We start from the raw sequence: 26,379 nt of genomic DNA on the forward strand, positions 1-26,379 counted from the left end.
CTCTACTTTGAGGAGGCAGCTCTTCCTCAGTCGTATGGAGTACCTTCCAACCTGAGGGGCTCCTCTTCCATTACTATATCAGACCATGTTCTGCTGCTATTCATAAGCTTTCCGCTGGCCATTTTTTTTTTAGAAGTAGATTGCCAGGTGTTTCTTCCTAGTCTGTTGTAGTCTGGTTGCTCCTCTGAAACCTGCCCACTGCTGGTATTTGAGACACCAGTGGCATAGCTTCCATCATCACACCAACATGCAAGCCACCACAGCACTACAAACTGAAAGATGAGGGGTAATTAATTCAAATAGTGTTTGGAATCATGTTATGAAACCCTGCATGTCATAAAATGAATGGACTTGCCTGTTTTATGTAGTGTATTTGGTTTCCCTCCTGGCTTGTGTGCTCACTTAGAAAAGTTGTTGCTCCTCTTTTTTTCCTACTGGCAGGCCAGCTCCTGGCCAAGGCTTTGCACACTGTAGGATTCAGTGCTATGAACTGTCTCCTCAGTCTTCAGTGAATGGTGTAAAGGACAAGCATCCTAGCCTCTAGCCTTGTTCTCCTGCCTCATGAAGTGTCTTCCTCTCAGCATTTGCCCTAATTCTGGATCCTTTCCATCTGACATCTAGGTAGGACTGGGGAAACTAATCCCTTCTGCTAAGTAGGCTTATATGGGGGGGGGGGGGGTTTGATAAGTCAGAAATCTCATAATAAACACATAAAAAAGGGGGATTTGTAAGCAAAGCACTTTTTGTCCCATCCCTTCCTGTTATGGTAGAATAAAGAATATGGAGATTCTAAGGAGGTTATGTAGGTGCAAATTTTAAAAATTATACGGTGTTCCAAAAACAGAGGCTTTTTTTTTTTTTTTTCATTACCACAAGCAAGGATCCTAGGGGTCCCAACACCCTTATTATTTGCAGTTGGGGGTATCACCCCACCCATCCATAAGCAACTCACAGATAGAGGCTGAGTTCCTTTAAGATGCTTTGGGCATCTAGCACATGCGGTATTAATAAATCTTTTTGCCAAGAGAAATTAAAAGCACAGTTTCTAGGAGACTGCTTGGTTTAAATCCTGATTCAACCACTAATTAGTTCTGTAATCTAAGAAACGGGGTCAACAGTAGTTCTGACATTGCAGAATAAGAGAGAGAAGTTATTAATTCCATATTTGGGGTCCCTCCCACCTAGCTGCAGCACAGGGCCTGCCCTAGAGTCTGAGCTGCTCAGTCCGAAGCCCCACCTACCTCCTGTCCCGTTCCCATGGCGCGCAAGCGCAGCCTGGCTGCCCGAGTTACCCTCCCCAAGCTCGCGGGCGGTCGTCGGCGGGGGATCGGGTCTCGCGATGCGTGTGTGCGTGCTGTGCGTGCGCGGTCCTCGCGAGCACGCGCACGCCGCCCCTCAGCGTACGGGGCTGTGGTGGCTTCTTCCTCTGGGTTCGGAGCAGGACCCTGAGCAGTACCCGCGGCCGAAGCTCGCAGTCAGCATCCTCCGCGTTGCCGCCACCATCGTTGCCTGTCCCTCCTCCGTGGATTCTTCTCCCCGCAGTGCAGAGGCGGTGCTGGGGAGGGAGCGGTGCCAGCGTGCGATTCCCAGCCGATGGGAAGCCCCTGGACGCGCTGAGGGGCCGGGCTGCTAGCGGCTGAGGTAGGTGGGCGCGCGCAGGCTTGTCAGCCTGGCGGGGAGCGGAGCCGGGGAGGCGGGCGCCAATGGAGGAGACATGGAGGCGGCGCGCACGGGGGCCTAGCTAGCCTGCGAGAAGAGGTCTCCGACCCGTGCCCGAGGAGGGGCGCTGGCCTAGCCCGGAGCGTGAGGAGGCGCCCCTTCGTAGCTGCTCTTCCTTCGGCGTGGAGCCATTTCTGGGGGGAAATTCCTCTGCGGTAGGGGGAGGGGTCACCCTTTCCTTTCTTTAAGAGGTCAGAGTTAGCTTTCTCCCTTCCCTCTTTAAGTAAAAGCCTGCCGGCCTCGAGATTGGTGCCTAGGTGCTGTGCCCTGTGGACTTCCACAGCTTGCAGAACTCCGAGTGGATGGACAGCGGGCTGTGAATTTTGATTTTCGGAGTGCACACAACCCTTTCTGTAGTTAGGTGTCTTCTGCAAACTTGTTAATGCTAGTACATTAATAATCGCTTTCAGGCACAACAGGTAATATGTTTTTAAACGCCTCATGTCGGATAAGGATTTTGGCACAAGGACACTGCGCTGTGGGCGGACTTAAGGAGTAGAAAGAAGACAAAGAAGGCCGTTATTTATTTTCTGCCCTGATTCAAAACTTTCCGCGCTGGGGCGGGGTGCAGAGCTACTGGCATTTGTTTTGGTCCTTGCTGAGTAGACTCTCAGAGTGATTGAGGTGGTTGCAAACGGACATTTCATTTAGAATTATCGTATATTTGATTATATATGATTGTTAGCCAAGTGATCTGAAATAAATCTCTTTGAGAATTATGCGATGTTCGCTCTTTGGAAAAAGAGCAGAACTTGGGTTTCTTGAAAGGCAGGTTTTCTCCATGTTTAGAAAGCTTCATGAATGCTTCGTGAAGTTACTAAAAATAGTTCTTATGTCGTCGGTAAGAGAAGGGAAGAGAATTCTGCCATAAAGAATGGCTCACTGAAAGATTTGTAAAACGACTTCAGAGATAGCAAGTTTTAGCATATACTTGAATTCTAATTTAGTCTTTCTTACACTGACTTCTTTACATTCAGTGAGCCATTTTAAAAGACGATCTCTTTTAATCTTTGATAGTCTGCATAGTCTGTTCTATATAATGCTTGCTTCCATTCAACCAAATTTTCTAGACATGTAATATTCGTTCTGATTCTTGTTCTTAAGGACTGTGGCCTTCATACTTTCAATCAAGTCGGTACTATAGTATGGGAACAGTTAAGAATATAGTTAGCTGGCAAGCCTTGAAGTGGGAAAAGGGAGGTATTATTAAGTGTAGGGTTAATGCTTTTGTATGTGAATACTGCATGTAAACATATAACCTGAATATACTGTACTGGTGGAATAGTGGTTAACTGCTACGGCAGCTAACCAAAGGGACGGCAGTTCGAATCCGCCAGGTGCTCCTTGGAAACTCTATGGGGCGGTTCTACTCTGTCCTGTAGGGTGGCTATGAGTTGGAATCGACTGGACGGCACTGGGTTTGTTTGTTTGTTTGTTTTAATATGGTAGTTATGCAAACAGGATCCAGTGGTGCTGAGTCTCATTGTTTAAAGCCTGAAAGTGGAAAAGGATTGGTTTTAGCTGTTTCCTTTTTCAGTTTACTATTTGCATGGATAATTGTCATAGCAAATCCCTTGTCCAGTTTGTTAATCAGTTATTGAGTAAACAATACCAATTTCTTGGCAGTAGCAGGGAAGGAAAATAAAGAATATGTAGAAAACCTACTTTTTAGAAATGTTAAGTTAGTGTCTCATTGTCTTTATATTGGAATTATTAGAATAAATGGTTACATTCCTGTCTATTTTGTGTCCCAGTGCTTAGAATAGTGTTTTACGTGCAGTTGGTGCCTAATAAATGTGATCTATGTCAGAAGCAAATAAACATAATACAAACCAAATGCATAAATTCCTGGAGCAGATTAAAGGAACTGGAGATGGGTATGAAGTTTTTTGTTTTTAATTGCTGGCCTAATTTTTAAGTGTTATGTTCTTTTCAAATGTTGGTTTGTATCTGAGTAAAGGATGTGTGGCAGCATCTTGGCTTTAAAAGCCTTAACGTGATGTAAGCTGAGACTCTACATGTCTTGAGTGCTAATAGATCAGGAATGTTTTGTTATATTCCGAGAAAACGTAGTAAGGTCCAGAGGGTTTTGCTAAGAACTGAAAAAGCATGAACTATAAAGCATTGAAATAGATTGTAAGAAGAAACATTTCCCCTCTTTACTGACAGGCCTACCCGTGGAAGAGAACTTGTACCTTTTCACCTCTTTTTATTAGAGGTTTATGGCAGGATGGGAAACCCTGGTGGCATAGTGGTAAAGTGCTACGGCTGCTAACCAAGAGGTCGGCAGTTCAAATCCGCCAGGCACTCCTTGGAAACTCTATGGGGCAGTTCTACTCTGTTCTACAGGGTCACTATGAGTCGGAATCGACTCGACGGCAGTGGGTTTGGTTTTTTTTTTTTTTTTTGGTATGGTAGAATGATTTCTGAATTGAAAAAGAGGTCAGTTTTTCTTATAACCTTTCTGCTCACAGGTCTGTGAATGGGTCGCCATGCTAACAACAGAGGTTACCAACAGAAGGGTTTTCTGGGTATTTGGAGAGAGGAGGGAGCTAAAAAAAAAAGCGTGTATTAAAAACTCAAATAGGAATGTTTTAAATTGAGTCATGTGTTTTCATTTAAGTATAGTTGAATGATTCTCATCAGGGTTGGGGGAGGATAGATGTTCCCCCCAGAAAATATTAGGCAATGTCTGGAGATATTTTTGGTTGTCAAGAATGGGGTGGGGTAGGGTAAGGTGCAATGCTACTGACGTTAGGTGGGTAGAGGCCAGAGATCCAGCTAACATCCTACAACGTACAGGACAGCCCCCCACAACAAAGAATTATCTGGCCCAGATGACAAGTGTTGCTTTTGAGAAACTGTATACTATACTATCATTTTTGGTTCTGAAGTCAGATTACCTGAATTCATGTTTGGCTTTACCATTTCCTAATATGTTACCCTGGCAAGTTGCATAAAATCTATGCCTCAGTTTCTGTAGAGTAGAGCTAATAATAGTATGTTCCTCATAGGACTGTGGTGAAGATTAAATCAGATAATGTGGAAAGTGCCAACCTTACTGCCTAGTACATAGAAAGTACTCAAAGACTGTTAACTTTTAGCTAATATTATTATATTTGGAACCTATCTTGATGATCTCTTATTGTTTCTCATCTGAAATTAGGATTTGAGCTATTCAAGTGACAGTTAATAACCTAGTTCTCCTTATGGGGAATGAAAAATTACTCCTTTTAATATTTGTATTTAGCTGAGTCTTGTTTTATGTTCTCAAGTTTATAAGGCTTCTGCCTGCCATAAACAAGTAGCTTCTCACTGTACATGTTTTTCCTTCATAGTTAAGGCTTTAAGCCAACTGGGCAGCAAATCTATATCTCTTGATTTTCAGTGAATATTTAGTAATTTAACAGAATTCTGTGATTTGATTCCCATTTCCTTTTGCCTTTATAAACTGTAATAAACCTAAAATAATTTTGGCTCATATTAATTATTCCTTGGCCTCTGAGAGTAACTGTTTTCATAAGTGAGGTCTTAAGTGCAATTTCACATGTACGAAGAGTACAGGCAAACATCTAATGACTAGTCCTTGATATATACATTTGTGACTCCTTTTCTAAGTCTGAATTGGAACTCATATCTTTATCTCTCTTACCTCATTGCGATATAATTTTGTAGTCCCTAACTTTCATTTCCTGTGTCTATAAACAGTATGGCTATTTAGGGTTGGCTTGTTATGGTTGTGGTTTTAATACATCCTTTATAAAGAGGGAAAAAAAATCACAGAGATGTCCTCCCAGACAAAACGGAGACTTTGATCTGTTGGTTAATAGGTCACAGAGCTCCTGTAAGGAAAGAGATCCATGTCGTATTTTTGATCAAGGGAGCAAACCGTGTTGCACGTTCAGCCTTTTGTCTTGACAATCATACCTCCAAAATAGGAGATGTTTTGTTATGGTTGTTATCCATATTGTTGTAGTGAAGTTCAACTGTTTATATAAATGTTCACTAATTTTAGTTAATGGAAGCCTTTTTTTTTTTTTAACCCTTTGTGTTAATATTGCCTTCTGTTTGGATGGAGTCAGTACCTTGGGCCAAGAGATTGTATTCTTTGCTTGGCACATTCTCTCTTTTGTAAAGCGTAACATACACTCAAGGTTCTGTATAAATAATAAATTATAATAATGATCAGGAAGTGTCTGTTTTGTGGAAACTGTGGTCAGGTCAGAAGTAGTACACATGTGAGAAATATAATAAAAGGCCAAAGGAAGGCATTCTAAGAACTTTAGGCAAACTGAAAAAAAGAATCATGTTAATAGAGTTCTTGTCTTTCCTAGTATCCTTCTGGGGCTTAGTAACCTAAAAAAAAAGAAGAAGAAAATCCTATAAAACATAACAGATTTACTTTCTACTTGTTTATGTCTCCAGTTCCTAAGTAGAGAATATTCTGGCTACTTAACCAGCATTATAGTTATCTTGCGTGGCTTTTGTCCCTACCCGTGATTAAATTGAGAAAAACAACTATCTTCGAATCTGCTGATGTGTGTTTGTTTATAAGTGGTCTGGAGTCCTGCCTGTCAGTCTAATTTTAGGTATCCTGCATACTTTTTGAAAGACAGAGTATTTTCCCACCAAATGCTGTCATATAAATATATATTTGTGTATATGTATTTATGGATATTTTTCTTTTATTTTTCGTAGAAGATGATGCATCCTGTTGCCAGCAGTAATCCAGCTTTCTGTGGGCCTGGCAAGCCTTCCTGCCTCAATGAAGATGCCATGGGAGCTGCTGATCAATTTGGCATATATTCCTCCCAGCAAAGCAAATACAACCACACAGTCAGCCACAAACCAATGGCATGTCAGAGGCAAGACCCATTAAATGAAACACACTTGCAGACTACAAGTGGCAGAAGCATAGAAATAAAAGATGAACTAAAGAAAAAGAAAAATCTCAACCGATCTGGTAAGCGAGGCCGGCCTTCTGGAACCACCAAATCAGCAGGATACCGGACCAGCACAGGCAGACCCCTGGGAACCACCAAAGCAGCTGGATTTAAGACAAGTCCAGGCAGACCTTTGGGTACAACTAAAGCTGCAGGATACAAAGTCAGCCCAGGGAGACCTCCAGGTAGCATTAAAGCTCTATCCCGTCTTGCTGATCTTGGTTATGGCTGTGGCACTGCTGCTTTTCCTTACCCTATGATGCATGGCAGAGTAGTTCACGGGGTAGAGGAAACCAGCAATGAAGTCAAGCCACCCAATGAGTGAATGAGCAGGAAAGGAGGGCCAGGTTTAGAAGGAAGATTGTGAATAATCCCAAAGCTTCTTGGTTTTATTTTTACATACATGATTTTATGGCCTGGGCTTTACACATTTGTTTCCCCATTTGACTTTTCCCTGCTTTTGCTTAGAAGCTGCCATATGCGGACAGGTGCACTCAGGGCATGAGCAGTGGCATTGTGTTTGTACATAGGTTCAAGTGTCACACCTAACTAAATCATTTTTGCTTTTCCTCTAGAGTTATGGTTATGTCTCATGTTTCATTACTATTGTTGGGCCATTCTTAATAGATGCTTTATACACTAAACAGCTGAAACCATTATAACTATTAGTTTGTGAAGTACAATATAATAAAGACACTATCTTGAGGTATTTTTAACTGATGGAGCAAAGCAAACTAATGATTCAGGATTACTTGAGGTAATGACTGAGTTTTTGTAACATTTATTTTCATGAGGCAGAACACAGATATTTGTATGTGTTGGCATTTACATAAACTTCAGATGTTAAAAAACTTATTTTTAATGTTCTAGGTTTAAGCAGCTTATTTATTTATCTGCGTGACATTAATTGGTTTAACCATTAATGTTTTCTTTCAGCAGTGATAAAAGTTGTGTATTTTTTAATTGCCTAAGAGCGTATATACCAAACATGACAAATAATGCATATTGACAAAAAATTGAAACTATTTTATGAACAACCGCACATTACATTTTTAGTGAAATACAATGCATCCTGAGAAGAGCATATTTAATATAACAAAAAAGAAACATTCCTAAAGTCTGCATATAGCTACAGTCACTACATATTGTGTTTCATATACTTACTGAGTTTTAAAGCATTATGATTAGTGTTGCTTGTTTATTTGGAATTTTTTTTAGTTTTTCTGAGAAATACTCCCATTGCATTAGCACTTACTGTGTTTTCAGGTTTATATCTACCAAAGGACACAAATTTAATGGTAGACTGTAAAACTGGTATAAACAGAATGTAGTTTCCTGACTGTCAAAACCCAAATATTAAGAAATATACAGGAATCCATCTATGCATGAAAAATGTAGAAATATGTTGGTTATTTAATTTAAAACCTTATTGTGGATCCTGGGAGACCACTTCGTCCAAAAGAAGAATTTTGTTTTTCCAACAATGTTTGCTTTAAAAGCAAAATGGATAGAAAAGGAAAAAAATTACTGGGTAGATATATCTAATAGGGACAGAGGGGAATCTCTTTTTCCCCCTTTTCTGAAAATAATATTCCTTGTTAATACACATTTTATTTATTCTGAGTTCTAAATAGAATAAATTATTATAATCTTTGGATTTGAAAAAAATTCCACTGAACTTTAAAATTAACGATGTACGTACTTGCAATTTAATTGCCTTTGAGATTATGATGTAGATTTGCAGGACCCAAAAACTTTAAAAATAATTATAATTTTGAAAGGGCACATACTGTGTTTTTTTGGCTTGCTCTCAGTTAATGCAAACTCCGATTGCAAATGGATGTCATGTTTCGTACCTTTTTTATCAGGAAAAAAGCAGCAAGCCTTCAGGTGTTCCAGTGATGCCTGACACAATGAGCTGGACTATGCTGCTCTTTACAGTAAGAGGTGTTGCATTGTATGTGGGGATTGTGTGTACTGGCATCTAAGACAGTGACCTCAACAATTTTAGCATTGCACAAACCATAGAGAACAATGGTGGATGACTACATAATCAGTTGTATCATTCTGGCAGCTAAATCACTACAAGAGTTTGTTCTTGCTGAGGCTTAAAGTATGAAATTTTTAATAATTTCCTCAGAAAAGTATAACTTCTGACACACACAGATGCTTAACATCTTTATTCATATGTTCATCTATCCATTTTTATTATGTATCTGTCATTTAGCTGTTTCTCAAGATCATGTTCACCATTTGGGTGCGTAGAAATCCTTTTGAACTTGTTCCTGAAGACAGTTGTTTAATTAAATATTCTACTTTAGAATAATATATACCATTGTCAAGAATTTGATTGCATGTTGTATTTTATAGTCAGTTCATTTGACATTTCCTTTTCAGTTTATTTGCATTCCTGATTTTGTTATACGGACCCCCTGTCCTTTCCTGTATTCATCCTCCTCACCCCTGAGCCCCCAGCACATCTAATGAGTGGTGCTGTGCTGTGTGTCAGAAGATAAAGCAGGTGTATTATTGTATAATGAATTTTGTATACATGCTTATGAAATGGTAAAATCAACTAAAGGAGGTATGTTCATAACAGTGTTTATTAATATTAGGACCTATATCCCAGGGAAAAAAGCGGGGAGGGTGGCTGCAGTTGTGAATGGATAACATGGTTTAGAAACCTGAATTTGCTGTTCATGGAAGCAGTTACCTGTAGCATTAGATCTGTTTACTGGTGAGCATTTCCTGATTCCACTTATTTTTCTCCTGGTGAACAGTTAACTGGTGCCATGCTAAAGAGAAAGACACCTAAGTGATAACATACACGAAGTCTTAAAATACAAGATATTTTTACTTCTGTATAATCTAAAGACTACATTGTGCATCTTCTGTAATACTGTCTCTTGTCATGATAAACACTGAAATAGCATGTTAAATGATTGCCTATACTTTAATATAATCAGTTGGGGAAAACGGACCTTTTTTCCTACTGTGTGGGTTGTTCCTTGAAAGATAAATTGCTAATTTTATACTGTGTAATTCTGTTCTTCACAAAATAGGTTTCACTATTCTGTATTAAAACTCTTGGTCAGAAAATGATCTACTATTAAAGTAAGTTTGTTTTACATTTTTCTTTAAAAATATTTTAACATGCCTTATTTATTATTGTTATATTAACAAATAAGGAGCTACTACATATGAAATTTTCATTTTTTGACAGATACAACTTTGCATAACCAATCTTTAGTATGGGATGATTTTGATACTATCTTTGGAGTTTTGCACTGGATATTAAAAAAATACTGGCACATTGTATTGGAAGAAAATAAGTAGTATCTGGTTAATTTTTAATATTTGGGAACATTTTTAAAGTCATTGTTTTAGTTAGGCAAAAAAATTCCTAAGATTTTTTATTTACTTTTAAAAGAAACATGTCAAATTAATGTTCATTCCAAACTCATATTTGTGTGAATTTACATGCACATTTTCATGAAGTAAGAAGAGAGTTTCTTTGAGTTGAGGAGAAGAATTTTTGGATCCATTTATTAGGCCAAGAGTGATCCATCCAGTGTAAGAATAACGACAGTATATGAGCTAAAAAAACAAAAGCAAACTTCTCCTTATTACTATAAGAAGCTTTAAAAGAATAATTCAGGGGATGCTGATAACTGGTACTCTGTCATTGTCTCTATATGCAGTAAAATTTTATGATCCCTTTATAGTGAAATATAAGGATTCACAGTAGTTACTAAAAACATTTTTTCCTTGGACATAACATTTTTTTGACTTTTATGTTTTTGTTTTTAAGTATATGCTATTAAACTCTAGAATGTATCTAAATCTTTCCTTTGCTTTCCCTCCTACCCCCCCGACACCCAAGTAGATAAACCTGTGCTTTCAGATATAAATGTATTTAATTTTTTGGAAATTTTAATGCTATAGTAAATCAAGTGTGTGATTTATAGTAATCAGACCACTCTGATTCTTTAAGTTTTCACAATATTCTCTTCTACAGATAATTATAGAGAAAAGAATTACCAATTAACTGATATAAGCACGCTGTCCTCTGCTGTAAAAAGTCTGAATAAATACTGTGTATGTTTTTCTGTCCATGAACTTGAGCTACTCGTGTGCAATTATGTGTATGGAATGGAGTAGTGTTCATGATTTGTATCTACATCATCATATGGATGTATATTTATTAATAAAGTCATTACTTTAAAACTGTGTTTACGACTTTATTTCCTAGTATTTTCACAGAGTAGAACTACCCCATAGAGTTTCCAAGGAGTTTCAAAAAGTTCCATAGAGTTTCAAAAAGGGGAATGGTAAATGCTAAACCTTTTTTCATAACTGTGGGTCATGCATTTTTCTTGGGATTGTGCTTTCTGAAATGTCTACTTTGTACTTTACCTTACTCAAATAGTAATATTTATATATTTGTAATTTAAAGTTCTAACTTTCAAATGTATCTGCTTTTTTTTTTTTTGCATTTTCGTCTCATTGTTAAGATATATTAGGCTAGTAAATTAGTAGTTTCTACTAAAGGCCTATATTTCAATTTAAATGTGATTGATCCCTTTGCTTTAAAAAGTTCAAATACTAAACATGGCTAGCTTTTTTTTTTTTTTTTTAATATTTACCTTTGGGGGAGCAGAGTATGTATCTTTTGTAGCTGTTAAATATTTGCGATATAAAAAGAAAAATAATTTCCCTTAAGTATTTGAATATATTACCTTTTTTTAATTTTATACATAGCTTCCAAACCATCTAGCTTTCAGACCCTCTAGAACAGAAGTAGGACTCCCTTGTTTTTAGGTGCTGTCCAGTCAGTTCTGACTCATAGCAACGCCATCCACAACAGAACAAAACTGCCCAGTCCTGCACCATACTCACAATCATTGCTATGCTTGAGCCCATTGTTGGAGCCACTGTGTCAGTCCATCTCGTTGAAGGTCTTCCTCTTTTTTGCTGACTCTCTACTTTACCAAGCATAATGGATGTCCTTCTCCAAGGACTGATCCCTCCTGAAAACATGTCCAAAGTATGTGAGATGTAGTCTTGCCATCCTTGCTTCTAAAGAGCCTTCTGGTTGTACTTCTTCCAAGACACATTCATTCATTCTGTTGGCAGTCCATGGTATATTCAGTATTCTTCACCAATACCACGATTCAAAGGTGTCAGTTCTTTTTTGGTCTTCTTTATTCATTGTCCAGCTCTCGCATGCATGTGAGGTGATTGAAAACACCATGGCTTGGGTCAGGCGCACTTTAGTTCTTAAGGTGACATCTTTGCTTTTCAACACTTCAAACAGGTCTTTTGCAGCAGATTTGCCCAATGCAATGTGTCTTTTGATCTCTTCACTGCTGCTTCCATGGGTGTTGATTGCGGATCCAAGTAAAATGAAATCCTTGACAATCTCAGTCTTTTCTGTGTTCATCATGATGTTGCTTATTGGTCCAGTTGTGAGGATTTTTGCTTTCTTTGCATTGAGGTGTAATCCATACTGAAGGCTGTAGTCTTTGATCTTCATCAGTAAGTGCTTTAAGTCCTCTTCACTTTCAGCAAGCAAAGTTGTGTCATCTGCATAATGCACGTTGTTAATGACCCTTCCTCCAGTCTGATGCCCCTTTCTTCTTCATGTAATCCAGCTTCTTAGATTATTTGCTCAGCATACAGATTGAATAGGTATGGTGAAGGGATACAACTCTGATGCACACCTTTCCTGACTTTAAACCATGGAGTATCCCCTTGTTCTGTTTGAATGACTGCCTCTTGATCCATGTACAGAGCTCTCATGAGCACAATTAAATGTTCCGGAATTCCCATTCTCCGCAATGTTATCCATAAGTCGTTGTGATTCACACAGTTGAACGCCTTAGAATAGTCAATAAAACATAGGTAAACATCTTTCTGGTATTCTCTGCTTTTAGCCAGGATCCATCTGACATCAGCAATGATATCCCTTGTTCCACATCCTCTTCTAATTTTGGCTTGAATTTCTGGCAGTTCCCTGTGGTTATACTGCTGCAGCCACTTTTGAATGATCTTCAGCAAAATTTTGCTTACATGTGATATTAATGTTATTGTTTGGTAATTTCCACATTTGATTAGATCACCTTTCTTGGGAATAGACATAAATATGAATCTCTTCTAGCAGGTGGGCCAGGAAGCTGTCTTCCAAATTTTTTAGTATAGATGAATGAGCACTTCCAGTGTTGCATCTCTTTGTTGAAACCTCTGAATTGGTATTCGTCAATTCCTGCGGACTTGTTTTTCGCCAGTGTCTTCAGTGCAGCGTGGACTTCTTCCATCAGTACCATTGGTTCCTGATCATATGTTACCTCCTGAAATGGCTGAACATCGACCAATTCTTTTTGGTATAGTGATTCTGTGTATTCCTTCCATCTTCATTTGATACTTCCTGTGTCATTTAATATTTTCCCCGTAGAATCCTTCAGTATTGCAACTCGAGGCTTGAATTTTTTCTTCAGTTCTTTCAGCTTGAGAAATGCTGAGTGTGTTCTTCCCTTTTGGTTTTCTGTCTCCAGGTCTTCACACATTTCATTATAATACTTGGTCCTCTTGAGCCACTCTTTGAAATCTTCTGTTCAGCTCTTTTACTTCATCATTTTTTCCTTTCGTTTTAGCTTTCCATGTTCAAGAGCAAGTTTCAGAGTCTCTTCTGACATCCACTTAGGTCTTTTCTTTCTTTCCTGTCTTTTTAATGCCTCTTGTTTTCTTCATGTATGATGTCTTTGATGTCATTCCAGAACTTGTCTGGTCTTTGGTCATTAGTGTTCAGTGCGTCAAATCTATTCTTGAGATGGCCTGGAAATTCAGGTGGGATGTACTGAAGGTCATACTTTGGCTCTCGTGGACTTGTTCTAATTTTCTTCAGTTTCATCTTGAACTTGCCTATGAGTAATTGATGGTCTGATCCGCAGTCTGCCTGTGGCCTTGTTCTGACTGATGATACTGAGCTTTTCCATCGTCTCTTTTCACAGATGTAGTTGATTTGATTCCTTTGTATTCCATCTGGCGATGTCCATGAGTATAGTCGCCATTTATGTTGGTGAAAAAAGGTATTTGCAATGAAGAAGTTGTTGGTCTTGCAAAATTCAAACATGTGATCTCCAGCATTGTTTCTCTCACCAAGGCCATTTTCCAACTACTGATCCTTCTTTGTTTCCAACTTTTGCATTCCAATCACCAGTAATTATCAGTGCATCCTGTTTGCATGTTCGATCAATTTCAGACTGCAGAAGTTGGTAAACTTTAGTTTCTTCATCTTTGGCCTTAGTGGTTGGGGCATAAATTTTAGTAACACTTGTATTAACTGGTCTTCCTTGTAGGCGTAGGCGTATGGACGTTATACTATCACTGTCAGCATCGTACTTCATGATAGATCTTGAAATGTTCTTTTTGATGATGAATGGAACACCATTCCTCTTCAAGTTGTCATCCCCTGTATAGTAGACCATATGAATGTCCGATTCAAAATGACTAATTCCAGTCCAATTCAGCTCGCCAATGCTTAGGATATAATCTTTATGTGTTCCATTTCATTTTTTTTCTTTTTATATTTTTATTGTGCTTTAAGTGAAAGTTTAGAACAATCAAGTCAGTCTCTTATACAAAACCTTATATACACCTTGCTATATACTCCTAGTTGCTCTCCCCCTAATGAGACAGCATATTCCTTCTCTCCTCCCTGTGTTTCTGTATCCAGCCAGCTTCTGTCCCCCTTGGCCTTCACATCTCCCCTCCAGACAGGAGGTACACACAGTCTCATGTGTCTACTTGATCAAAGAAGCTCACTCCTCACCAGTATCATTTTCTGTCTTATAGTCCAGTCCAGAGTTGGCTTTGGGAGTGGTTCCTGTCTTGGGCTAGCAAGGTCTGGGGACCATGGCCACTGGGGTCCCTCTAGTCTCAGTCAGACCATTAAGGCTGGTCTTCTTATGAAAATTTGGGGTCTGCATCCCACTGCTCTCCTGCTCCTTCAGGGATTCTCTGTTGTCATCCCTGTCATGGCAGTCATCAGTTGTAGCTGGGCACCATCTAGTTCTTCTGGTCTCAGGCTGATGTAGTCTCTTATTTATATGGCCCATTCTGACTCTTGGGCTCATACTTACCTTGTGTCTTTGGTGTTCTTCATTCTCCTTTGCTCCAGGTGGGTTGAGACCAATTGTTGCATCTTAGATGGCTGCTTGCTAGTGTTTAAGACCCCAGACGCCACTCTCCAAAATGGGATGCAGAATGTTTTCATTATGCCAATTGACTTAGATATCCCCTGAAACCATGGTCCCCAAACTCCTGCCCCTGTTATGCTGGCCTTCAAAGCATTCAGTTTATTCAGGAAACTGCTTTTGGTTTAGTCCAGTTGTGCTGACCTCTCCTGTATTGTTCCATTTCATTTTTGATGATTTCCAGTTTTCCTAGATTGATACTTCGTACATTCCACGTTCCGATTATTAATGGATGTTTGCAGCTGTTTCTTCTCATTTTGAGTTGTGCCACATCAGCAAATGAAAGTCCCAAAAGGCTTGACTCCATCCATGTCATTAAGGTGGATTCTACTTTGAGGCAGGTCTTCCCCAGTTATAATTTATAAGTGCCTTCTAACCTGAGGGGCTCACTCATCTTCCGGCACTATGTCAATGTCCTGCTGCTGTTAATAAGGTTTTCACTGGCTAATTCTTTTCAGAAGTAGACTACCCGTTCCTTCCTAGTCTGTCTTAGTCTGGAAGCTCAGCTGAAACCTGTCTGCCACGGGTGGCCCTGCTAGTATTTGAATACTGGTGGCATAGCTTCTAGCTTCACAGCAACATACAAGCCCCCACAGTACGACAATCTGACAGATGTGTGGGGGAGGAGTTCCTAGGTGGCACAAATGGTTAATCGCTTGACTACTAGAGGCAAGTTGGCAGTTCAAACCCACCGAGAGATGCCTAGAAGACAGGCCTGGCAATCTGCTTTCAATAAGTCACAGCCTTGAAAACCCAGTGAAGTGCAGATTTACTCTGCACACATAGGGTCACTGAGTTGGAGCCGACTAGTGGCCAACTAACAACAGAACAGAGGTTGGCAAGCCATGGTCTGCTACCTGTTTTTGAAAATAAAGTTTTGCTGGGATAGCCACACCCATTTGTTTATAGTTTGTCTATGGCTACTTTTGCGCTACAATGACGGAGTTGAGTAGCTGTGATATATGGCCCGTAAGACCTAAAGTATTTACTATTCCTTTACAGAAAAACCCTCATCTAGAAGGATAAATTGGAGTAGGAAACAAATATCACTTAAAGTTGAATTTGAAAACCTTAACACATCATGGCTATTTTTTTTTGCCTTTGGATTATGATATATTAAATATTCCTCAAACTGTCAAAGTGATTCACTTAAAAACTATTTTATATGTGCTTTTGCTGAGATTTTTGAAGTCCTTTCACTTATGTATGGGCATATGCTGTTGATTAAGTGCAGTATTCCTAATCTAAGGAGCCCTAGTTGTGCAGTGGTTAAGTGCTTGGCTGTTAACCAGAAGGTCTGCTAATTGAAAGCTCAGTGGTTCAAATCCACCAGCTGCTCCACTGGAGAAAGATGTGGCAGTCTGCTTTCATAAAGATTACAGCCTTGGAAGGGCTGAGGACCACAATCTGGGGAGATATCTAGCTCAGTTTGCACAACATAGTTCATAAAGAAAATGTTCTACACCTGACTGTGGTAAGTCGTGTCTGGGGTCTTAAATGCTTGTGAGTGGCCATCTAAGATACTCCACTGGTCCCACTCTGTCTGGAGCAAGGGAAAATGAAGAAAACCGAAGACACAAGGCAAAAATTAGTCCAAAGGACTAATGGGCCACAACTATCACAGTCTCTACCAGATTGAGTCTAGCACAACTAGATGGTACCTGGCTACCACCACTGCCTGCTCTGACAGGGATCACAATAGACGGTCCCTGTATTATTGTTCGTTTTATGGCCCTGTGTAATCTTTGGCCAAAAGATGAACCTCAGGAGTGACTTCGGTACTGAGTTCAAAGGGTATCAGGGGGCCATACTCTCAGGGTTTCTCCAGCCTGTCAGAACAGTAAGTCTGGTCTTTGTTTGAATTTTGTTCTACACTTTTCTCTACCTCTGGATACCCTTTGAACTCAGTACCGAAGTCACTCCTGAGGTTCATCCTTTGGCCAAAGATTACACAGGGCCATAAAACAAACAATAATACATGTAGCTCAACCATGTGTACAAGACTAAATAGGCATGCCTGCCCAGGGTCAATGACGAGAAGGCAGGAGGGAACAGGAAAGCTGGACAAATGTAAATGGGGAACCCAAGGTTGAGAAGGGGAGAGTGTTGGCACGTCATGGGGTTGGCAGTTAATGTCACAAAACGATACATGTATTAATTGTTTGATGAGAAACCGATTGGCTCTGTAAACCTTCATCTAAAGCACAATAGAAAAAAAAAAAGATTACAACTTGGAAACCCTGTGGGGCAGTTGTAGTTTGTCCTATAGGGTTGTTATGAGTTGGAATTGACGGCAACGAGTTTGGTTTACTTTTGGTTATTTTCTACCAAATATATTTTTACCACATTTTTCTTTAGCTCTTTATAGAGTTTTAGAATAAAAATTGTTTATTCATTGTAGTTATATTTGCCAAAATTCTCATTCTCTGGCAGATGTCAGAGAGCAGATCAGTGTTTTGTTCTTTTAAAAAAGCTGTCAAATTGAAGTTCTGTGGTTGAAGAGGGAGTCTCTGGGTGGTGCAAACGGTTAATGTCCTTAGCTGCTAACTGAAGGGCTGGAGGTTTGAATCCATCCAGAGGTGCCTCAGAAGAAAGTCCTGGCATATGATAAAGGTTTAAGAGAACACAGCAACACATGCTTTGTATATTATGAGGCCTGTGTTTTTGACCCCAGCCGCTCCCATGGTATATGAGAAGCATGAAAAAACCTTAGAAAATATGACTCAATTGGCATTTGATAGTTTTATATCAACCAAACCTATTGCTGTCGAGTTGATTGCAACTCATAGTGACCCCATAGGACAGAGTAGAACTGCCCCATAGGGTTTCCAAGTAGTGGCTCCTGGATTCGAACTGTTGACCTTTTGGTTAGCAGCTGAGCTCTCAAGCACTATGTCACCAAGGCTCCTTTATAACAACATAGAGTCATTAATTTTGGTACACAAATTTAGAATGCTATAGTTGTTGCCAAGCATATACGAGAATGAAGGTAGGTCTCCTGCCACAATATATTTTCCTTTCTGAGCATCCAAAATGCTTTGTTCTGAGTTTATGATGATTTCATCTTTCATAGGAAAGAGGAGAACCTATTATATGAGAAAATAAATGAAGAAATCTTATATTAAGCACAGCTTAGTAATAATCATTTTTCTATAGATAATTACGGAGGTATTTTTTTTTTTTTCATTGTACCACACCTGGGTTTCAGTCCTTTAATCACCTTTCTCAAGTAGGCACAGTCTTTTTTTTTTTTTTGCCTCATTTTTTTTTTTATTGTGCTTTAAATGAAAGTTTACAGTTCAAGTCAATTTCTCATACAAAAGTTTTTACACGCATTGTTACATGACCCTAGTTGCTCTCCCTATACTATGACAGCACACTCCTCCTTTCCGCCTTGTATTTCCCATGTCTATTCAGCCAGCTCCTGTCCCTGTCTGCCTTCTCATTTCACCTCCGGACAGGAGCTGGCCATTTAGTCTTAGGTATCTACTTGAGCTGAGAAGCACACTCTTCACAAGTATCATTTTATGTCTTATAGTCCAGTCTAATCTTTGTCTGAAGAGTTGGCTTTGGGAATGGTTTTAGTTTTGGGCTAACAGAGTCCAGGGGCCATGGCTTCTGGTGTCCCTCCAGTCTAAGACCATTTTAAGTCTGGTCTTTTTATGTGAATTTGGTTCTACACCCCCACTTTTCTCGTGCTCTGCCAGAGACTTTCTATTGTGTCCCCTTTCAGGGTGGTCACTGGTGATAGCCTGGCACCATCTAGTTCTTCTGGTCTGAGGCCGATGGAGTCTCTGGTTCATGTGGCCCTTTCTGTCTCCTGGGCTCATATTTTCCTTGTGTCTTTGGTGTTCTTCATTCTTCATTGCTCCAGGTGGGTTGGAACCAATTGATGCATCTTAGTTGGCTGCTTGCTAGCTTTTAAGACCCCAGATGCCACTCACCAAAGTGGGATGCAGAACATTTTCTTAATAAACTTCGTTATGCCAATTGACCTGTATGTCCCTTGAACCTATGGTCCCCAGACTACTCTGTCCCTCGAAGTGTTTAGTTGTATTCAAGAAACTTCTTAGTTTTTGGTTTAGTCCAGTGGTGCAGACTTCCCCTGTATTGCCCTCCCCTTCAACTAAGATGATTCTTGTCTACTATCTAGTTAGTGAATACTGCTCGCTCTCCTTTCCCACCCTTGCAACCATCAAAGAATGTTTTCTTCTGTGTTTAAGCCTTCCCTTGAGTTCTCATAATAGTGCTCTCATACAATATTTGTCCTTTTGTGACTAATTTCACTCATCATAATGCCTTCTGGAGATAAGTTTTTATTAATCACAATAGCTCAGGATGCTATGGGACCAAAGAAGAGATGCATCCAATGAAGACTCGGGCAAGGGGGACTATGCTTAGATGTAGAAGCACCTGAGCTGAGTTATGAAACTAAACTGGAGTTAGGGAAGAAAAGGAGGTAGTTGTGAAAACTGAGGGAAAAGTGTTTCAGCAGGCAGACTTGGAATAAGAGTACAAACCTAAATCCATGAACCTAAACTATTTTTATCAACAAGCTCTCAAAACAAAGAATCTAGGGATCTTCTCCATGAGGGTGCCTTCCTGGAATCACTGGATGCAGAATACAAAAGATTAATACACAAAACTCCTGAAGACATCAGGAAGGAGATGAGGCAAAACACAGAACAAGCCAAGGAACACACAGATAAACAAGTTGAAGAAATTAAAAATGTTATCCAAGAACATAACAAAAAATTTAATAAGCTGCAAGAATCCACAGAGAGCTATGAGAAATGCAGAAGATTAACAATAAAATTACAGATTGAGACAACTAAATAGAAAGTCAGAAGAGTGGAACTGAGGAAGTGGAAGGCAGGATTAGTGAGTTGAAGATAAAACACTTGGCACCAATCATCTGAAGAAAAATCAGATAAAAGAATTAAAAAAAAAATGAAGAAACCCTAAGAATCATGTGGAACTCTATGAAGAGAAATAACCTACAAGTGATTGGATGATTAGAACAAGGAGGGATAACAGAAAATACAGAGAAAATTGTTGAAGACTTGTTAGTGAGAATTGTTGAAAACTTCCCTGATACCATGAAAGATGAGAAGATATCTATCCAAGATGCTCATTGAACTCCACGTAAGGTAGATTTCAAAAGAAAGTCACCAAGACATATTATAACCAAACTTGCCAAAACCAAAGATAGAGAATTTTAAGAGTGGCTAGGGATAAACGAAAAGTCACCTACAAAGGAGAGTCAATAAGAATAAGCTCGGACTACTTGGCAGAAACCATGCAGGCAAGAAGGCAATGGGAAGACTTATATAAAGCATTGAAGGAAAAAAAGTTGCCAGCCAAGAATCATAATATCCAGCAAAACTGTCTCTCAAATATGAAGACAAAAAGGACATTTCTAGATAAACAGAAGTTTAGGGAATTCATAAAAACCAAACCAAAACTACAAGAAATACTAAAGGGAGTCCTCTGGTTAGAAAATCAATAATATCAGATATCAACCCAAGACTAGAACACAGGACAGAGCAACCAGATGTCAACCCAGACAGGGAAATCACAAAAATAAATCACGATAAAAAACACTCAAAACAGGTAAACAGTGATGTCATTATGTAAAAGAAGATAACATTAAAACAAAAAAGAGGGACTAAGAAATGTAGTCATAGATCTTTCATATGGAGAGGAAGTCAACGCGATATAAAGAAATAAAAGTTATGTTTAAACTTAGAAAAATAGGGGTAAATATTAAGGTAATCACAAAGGAGACTAATAATCCTACTCATCAAAATAAAATACAAGAAAAAATAAAGACTCAGGAGAAACAAAATCAACAACAATGAATAAGAGGAAAAGACAATATATAAACTACTCAGCAGAAAAATTAAGTGGGAAAAAGAAAACACACAAAAAAAGACATCAAAATGACAGAACTGAACTCATACCTATCCATAATTACACTGAATGTGAATGGACTAAATGCACCAATAAAGAGACAGAAAGTGGAAGAATAGATTAAAAAAAAACACAATCTGCCTGTATGCTGCCTACAAGAGACACACCTTAGATTTTAGAGACATAAATAAACTAAAACTCAAAGGACGGAAAAAATTTATCAAGCAAACAACAATCACAAAAGAGCAGGAGTGGCAATATTAATTTCTGACAAAACAGACTTTAAAGTTAAATCCACCACAAAGGATAGGGAAGGACACTATATAATGATTAAAGGGACAATATACCAAGAGGATATAACGATATTAAATATTTATGCACCCCGTGACAGGGCTGCAACATACATGAAACAAACGTAACATCATCAAAAGTGAGATAGCTCCACAGGTATAGTAGGAGACATCAACACACCACTTTTGGTGAAGGACAAACATCCAGAAAGAAACTCCATAAAGACACAGAAGATCTAAATGCCACAATCAGCCAACTTGGCCTCATAGACACAGAACACTCCACCAAACAGCAGCCAAGTATACTTTCTTTTCTAGTGCCTGTGGAACATTCTCTAGAATAGACCATATATGAGGTCATAAAGCAAGTCTTATCAGAATCCAAAACATCGAAATATTATAAAGCATCTTCTCTGACCCTGAGGCCATAAAAGTAGAAATCAATAACAGAAAATGCAGGGAAAAGAAATTAAACACTTGGAAACTGAACAATACCCTGCTCAGAAAAGACTGAGTTATAGATAACACTGAGGATAGAATAAAGAAACTCATAGAATTCAATGAGAATGAAAACACTTCCTATCAGAACACTTGGGACACAGCAAAAGCAGTGCTCAGAGGCCAATTTGTATCAATAAATGCACACATATAAAAAAAAGAAAGGGCCAAAATCCTTTCTTATCCCCACAACTTGAACAAATAGCAACAACAACAAAAAACCCCTCAGGCACCATAAGAAAGCAAATAATAAAAATTAGAGCAGAATTAAATGAAATAGAAAACAGAAAAGCAGTTGAAGGAGTTGACAAGACCAAAAGCTGATTATTTGAAAAAACTAACAAAATCGATAAACCATTGGCCAAAGTGACAAAAGAAAAACAGGAGAGGAAGCAAATAACTCAAATAAGAAATGAGATGGGTGATATTATAACAGACCCAACTGAAATTAAAAAAATCATATCAAATTACTACAAAAAATTTTACTCTAACAATTTTGAAAACCTAGAAGAAATGGAGGAATTGCTAGAAACACACTACCTACCTAAACAAACACAAACAGAGGTAGAACAACTAAATAAACCCATAACAAAAGAAGAGATTGGAAAGGTAATTAAAAAACTCCCAACAAAAAAAAAAAGCCCTAGCCTGGATGGCTTCAGTACAGAGTTCTACCAAACTTTTGGAGAAGAGTTAACACCACTAATACTAAAGGTATTTCAGAGCATAGAAAAGGACAGAGTATTCCCAAGCTCATTCTATGAAGCCAGCATATCCCTGATACCAAAACCAGGTAAAGACACCACAAAAAAAAAAAAAAAAAGAAAATTACAGACCTATATCCCTCACGAACTTAGATGCAAAAATCCTCAACAAAATTCTAGCCAGTAGAACTCAACAACATATACAAAAAAAAAAAAAAAAAAAAATTCACCATGACCAAGTGGGATTCATACAAGGTAGGCACAGATGGTTCAACATTAGAAAAACAGTTAATATAATCCATCATATAAATAAATCAACAAGAACCACATGATCTTTTCAATTGATGCAGAAAAGGCATTTGACAAAGTTCAACACCCATTCATGATAAAAACTCTCAGCAAAATAGGAATAGAAGGAAAATTCCTCAACATAATAAAGGGCATTTATACAAAGCCAAAAGCCAACATTATCCTAAATGGAGAGAGCCTGAAAGCATTCCCCTTGAGAACAGGAACCATACAAGGATGCCTGTTATCACCGCTTTTATTCAACATTGTGCTGGAGGTCCTAGCTAGAGCAATTAGGCTAGATACGGAAATAAAAGGGCATCCAGATTTGTAAGGAAGAAATAAAAGTATCTCTATTTGCAGGTGACATGATCTTATACACAGAAAACCCTAAAGAATCCTCAAGAAAACTACTGAAATGAATAAAAGATTTCAGCAGAGTATCGGGATATAAGACAAACATACAAAAATCAGTTTGATTCCTCTACACCAACAGAAAAAAATCGAAGAGGAAATCACCAAATCAATACCATTTACAGTAGCCCCCAAGAAGATAAAATACCTAAGAATAAATCTTACCAGAGACATAAAAGACCTATAAAAAGAAAACTACAAGACACTACTGCAAGAAACCAAAAGAGACCTACATAAGTGGAAAAATACACCTTGCTCATGGATAGGAAGACTTAACATTGTAAAAATGTCTGTTCTACCAAGACTGATCTATAGATACAATGCAATTCCAATCCAAATTCCAACAACATTTTTTAATGAGATGGAGAAATAAATCACCAACTTCATATGGAAGGGAAAGGGGCTCCCGATAAGTAAAGCCTTACTGAAAAAGAAGAACAAAGTGGGAAGCCTCACACTACCCGATTTTAAAACATATCAACTGCCACAGTATTCAAAACCGCCTGGTACTGGTACAACAACAGATACATAGGCCAGTGGAACAGAATTGAGGACCCAGACATAAATTCATCCACATATGAGCAGCTAATATTTGACAAAGGCCTAAAGCCAGTTAAATGGGAAAAAGAGAGTCTGTTTAACAAACAGTGCTGGCATAACTGGATATCCATCTGCGAAAAAATGAAACAAGACCTATACCTCACACCATGCACTAAAGCCAACTCAAAATGGATCAAAGACCTAATATAAAATCTAAAACGATGAAGAGCATGGAAGAAAAAATAGGGACAACACTAGGAGCCCTAACACATGGCATGAACAGTATACAAAACATTACTAACAACACACAAATATCAGAAGAGAATCTAGAGAACTGGGAGCTCCTAAAAATCAAACACCTATGCTCATCCAAAGACTTTGCCAAAAGAGTGAAAAGATTACCTACAGACTGGGAAAAAGTTTTTAGCTACGACATTTCCAATCAGCGTGTGATCTCTAAAACCTACATGATATCGCAAAAACTCAACAACAAAAAGACAAATAACCCAATTAAAAATGGGGAAAGGATATGAACAGGCACTTCACTAAAGAAGACATTCAGGTAGCTAACAGATACATGAGGAAATGTTCATGATCATTAGCCATTACAGAAATGCAAATCAAAACTACAATGAGATTCCATCTCACTCCAACAAGGCTGGCATTAATCCAAAAAACAAAAAATAATAAATGTTGGCAAGGTTGTAGAGAGACTGGAACACTTATACACTGGTGGTGGGAATGTAAAATGGTACAACCACTTTGGAAATCAATTTGGCGCTTCCTTAAAAAGCCAGAAATAGAACTACCGTACGATTCAGCAATCCCATTCCTTTGAATATATCCTAGAGAAATAAGAACCTTTACACGAACAGATATATGTACACCCATGTTCATTGCAGCACTGTTTACAATAGGAAAAAATGGAAGCAACCAACATACCCATTAACAGGTGAATGGGTAAATAAATTATGGTATATGCACGCAATGCAATTCTGGAGCATGAATAAAGAACAATGATGAATCCGCGAAACATTCCATAACATGGAGGAATCTGGAAGGCATTATGCTGAGTGAAATTAGTCAGCTGCAAAAGGACAAATATTGTATGAGACCACTATTATAAGAACTCAACAGATAGTTTAAACAGAGAAGAAAATATTCTTTGATGGTTACGAGAGTGGGGAGGGAAGGAGAGAGAGGGGTATTCACTAATTAGATAGTAGACAAGAACTATTTTAGGTGAAAGGAAAGACAACACAGTACAGGAGAGGTCAGCATAACTGGACTAAACCAAAAGCAGTTGAATAAACTGAACGCTTCGGAGGCCAGCGTAGCAGGGGCGGGAGTTTGGGGACCATGGTTTCATGGGACATATAGGTCAATTGGCATAACAAAATTTATTAAGAAAACATTCTGCATCCCACTTTGGAGAGTGGTGTCTGGGGTCTAAAATGCTAGCAAGTGGCCATCTAAGATGTATCAATTGGTCTTAACCCACCTGGAGCAAAGGAGAATGAAGAACACCAAAGACACAAGGTAATTATGAGCCCAAGAGACAGAAAGGGCCATATAAACTAGATACTACATCAGCCTGAGACCAGAAGAACTAGATGGTGTCCAGCTACAACCGATAGCTGCGGTGACGTGGAACACAACAGAGAACCGCTGAGGGAGCAGGAGAGCAATGGGATGTAGACCTCAAATTCCCATAAAAAAGACCAGACTTAATGGTCTGACTGAGACTAGAAGGACCCTGGAGATCATGGTCCCCAGACCTTCCGTTAGCCCAAGAGAGGAACCATTCCCAAAGACAACTCTTCAGACAGGGATTGGACTGGACTATAGGAATGAAAATGATACTGGTGAGGGGTGAGCTTCTTGGATCAAGTAGACACATGAGACTATATGGGGAGCTTCTGTCTGGAGGGGAGATGAGAAGGCAGAGGGGGTCAGAAGCTGGCTGAATGGACAGGAAAAAAGAGGGTGGAGAGGAGTATGCTGTCTCATTAGGGGGAGAGCAACTAGGAGTATATAAAGCAAGGTGTATATAAATTTTTGTATTAGAGACTGACTTGATTTGTAAACTTTCACTTAAAGCACAATAAAAATTAAAAGAAAAAACATTAGGGTGTAAGTATAATAGGATACAGCCATAATGGCTTCTTAATACAGGGCTTGGCATATAGTAAACATTTCACAGAGTTTATCTCATTAAATCATTGCAGTTTTATTGAAAGATGCCACAGGAGGTAGACCAAATTCTTTTAAAGACTTGAATCTCAGAGGTTAAAGAATTTACCCAGGATCATACACCGAGTAAATGGTACAGTCAGTATCTGAGTTCATGTCTTATTGTAGTCCAAAGCTGAGGCTTTTAACCACTACCTCGTACTCACCATCGTGAAATTTTAAAAATGGGTGCTGCTTTTAGGTGTTTTTGTACTGACCCTGAGAAAGATAAAGTGTGGCCTTGGAAAATTGTGGAGCAGTCAGTGGCCATGCTGTTGTGAGAACCTAGAGGCTCTGAAGTAGCTCCTTAGCTAGGAGAGTTTCAAAAAATCAGTCTGTTTTTTTCCTTTTTTTAGATTTCTCTGTCATTGTCTCTCGTTACACTCTAAGACCGTTAAACCCATTGCCAGAGAGTCGATTTCGACTCATAGTGACCCTACAGGACAGAGTAGAACTGCCTCATATAGTTTCCAAGAAGCACCTGGTGGATTCCAACTGGTGACCTTTTGGTTAGCAGCCATAGCACTTAACCATTACACCACCAGGGTTTCTAAGATCTTTAGTGTATTCCATTAGGTGTTTA

General features: G+C 38.8%; 1 protein-coding gene across 3 annotated transcripts; it reads left to right on the forward strand.

Annotated features, from left to right (window-relative positions):
- Nucleotides 1-1,401: 1,401 nt before the first annotated feature.
- On the forward strand, nt 1,402-8,940 carry C2H5orf24 (chromosome 2 C5orf24 homolog). Of its 3 annotated transcripts, XM_049873685.1 has the most exons (3): nt 1,404-1,641; nt 6,418-6,847; nt 8,531-8,940. In XM_049873685.1, exons 2-3 carry the CDS (start codon nt 6,421-6,423, stop codon nt 8,569-8,571), a joined length of 468 nt encoding a protein of 155 aa, XP_049729642.1. In that variant the 5' UTR covers nt 1,404-1,641; nt 6,418-6,420; the 3' UTR covers nt 8,572-8,940. The 3 variants fall into 3 exon arrangements, with proteins under 3 accessions (XP_049729640.1, XP_049729642.1, XP_049729639.1); XM_049873683.1 differs by having other exon boundaries at nt 1,402-1,641; nt 6,421-8,940; XM_049873682.1 differs by having other exon boundaries at nt 6,418-8,940.
- The last annotated feature ends 17,439 nt before the right edge of the window (nt 8,941-26,379 follow it).

Source organism: Elephas maximus, chromosome 2 (assembly GCF_024166365.1).
Source record: "Elephas maximus indicus isolate mEleMax1 chromosome 2, mEleMax1 primary haplotype, whole genome shotgun sequence".
Taxonomy (NCBI): domain Eukaryota; kingdom Metazoa; phylum Chordata; class Mammalia; order Proboscidea; family Elephantidae; genus Elephas; species Elephas maximus.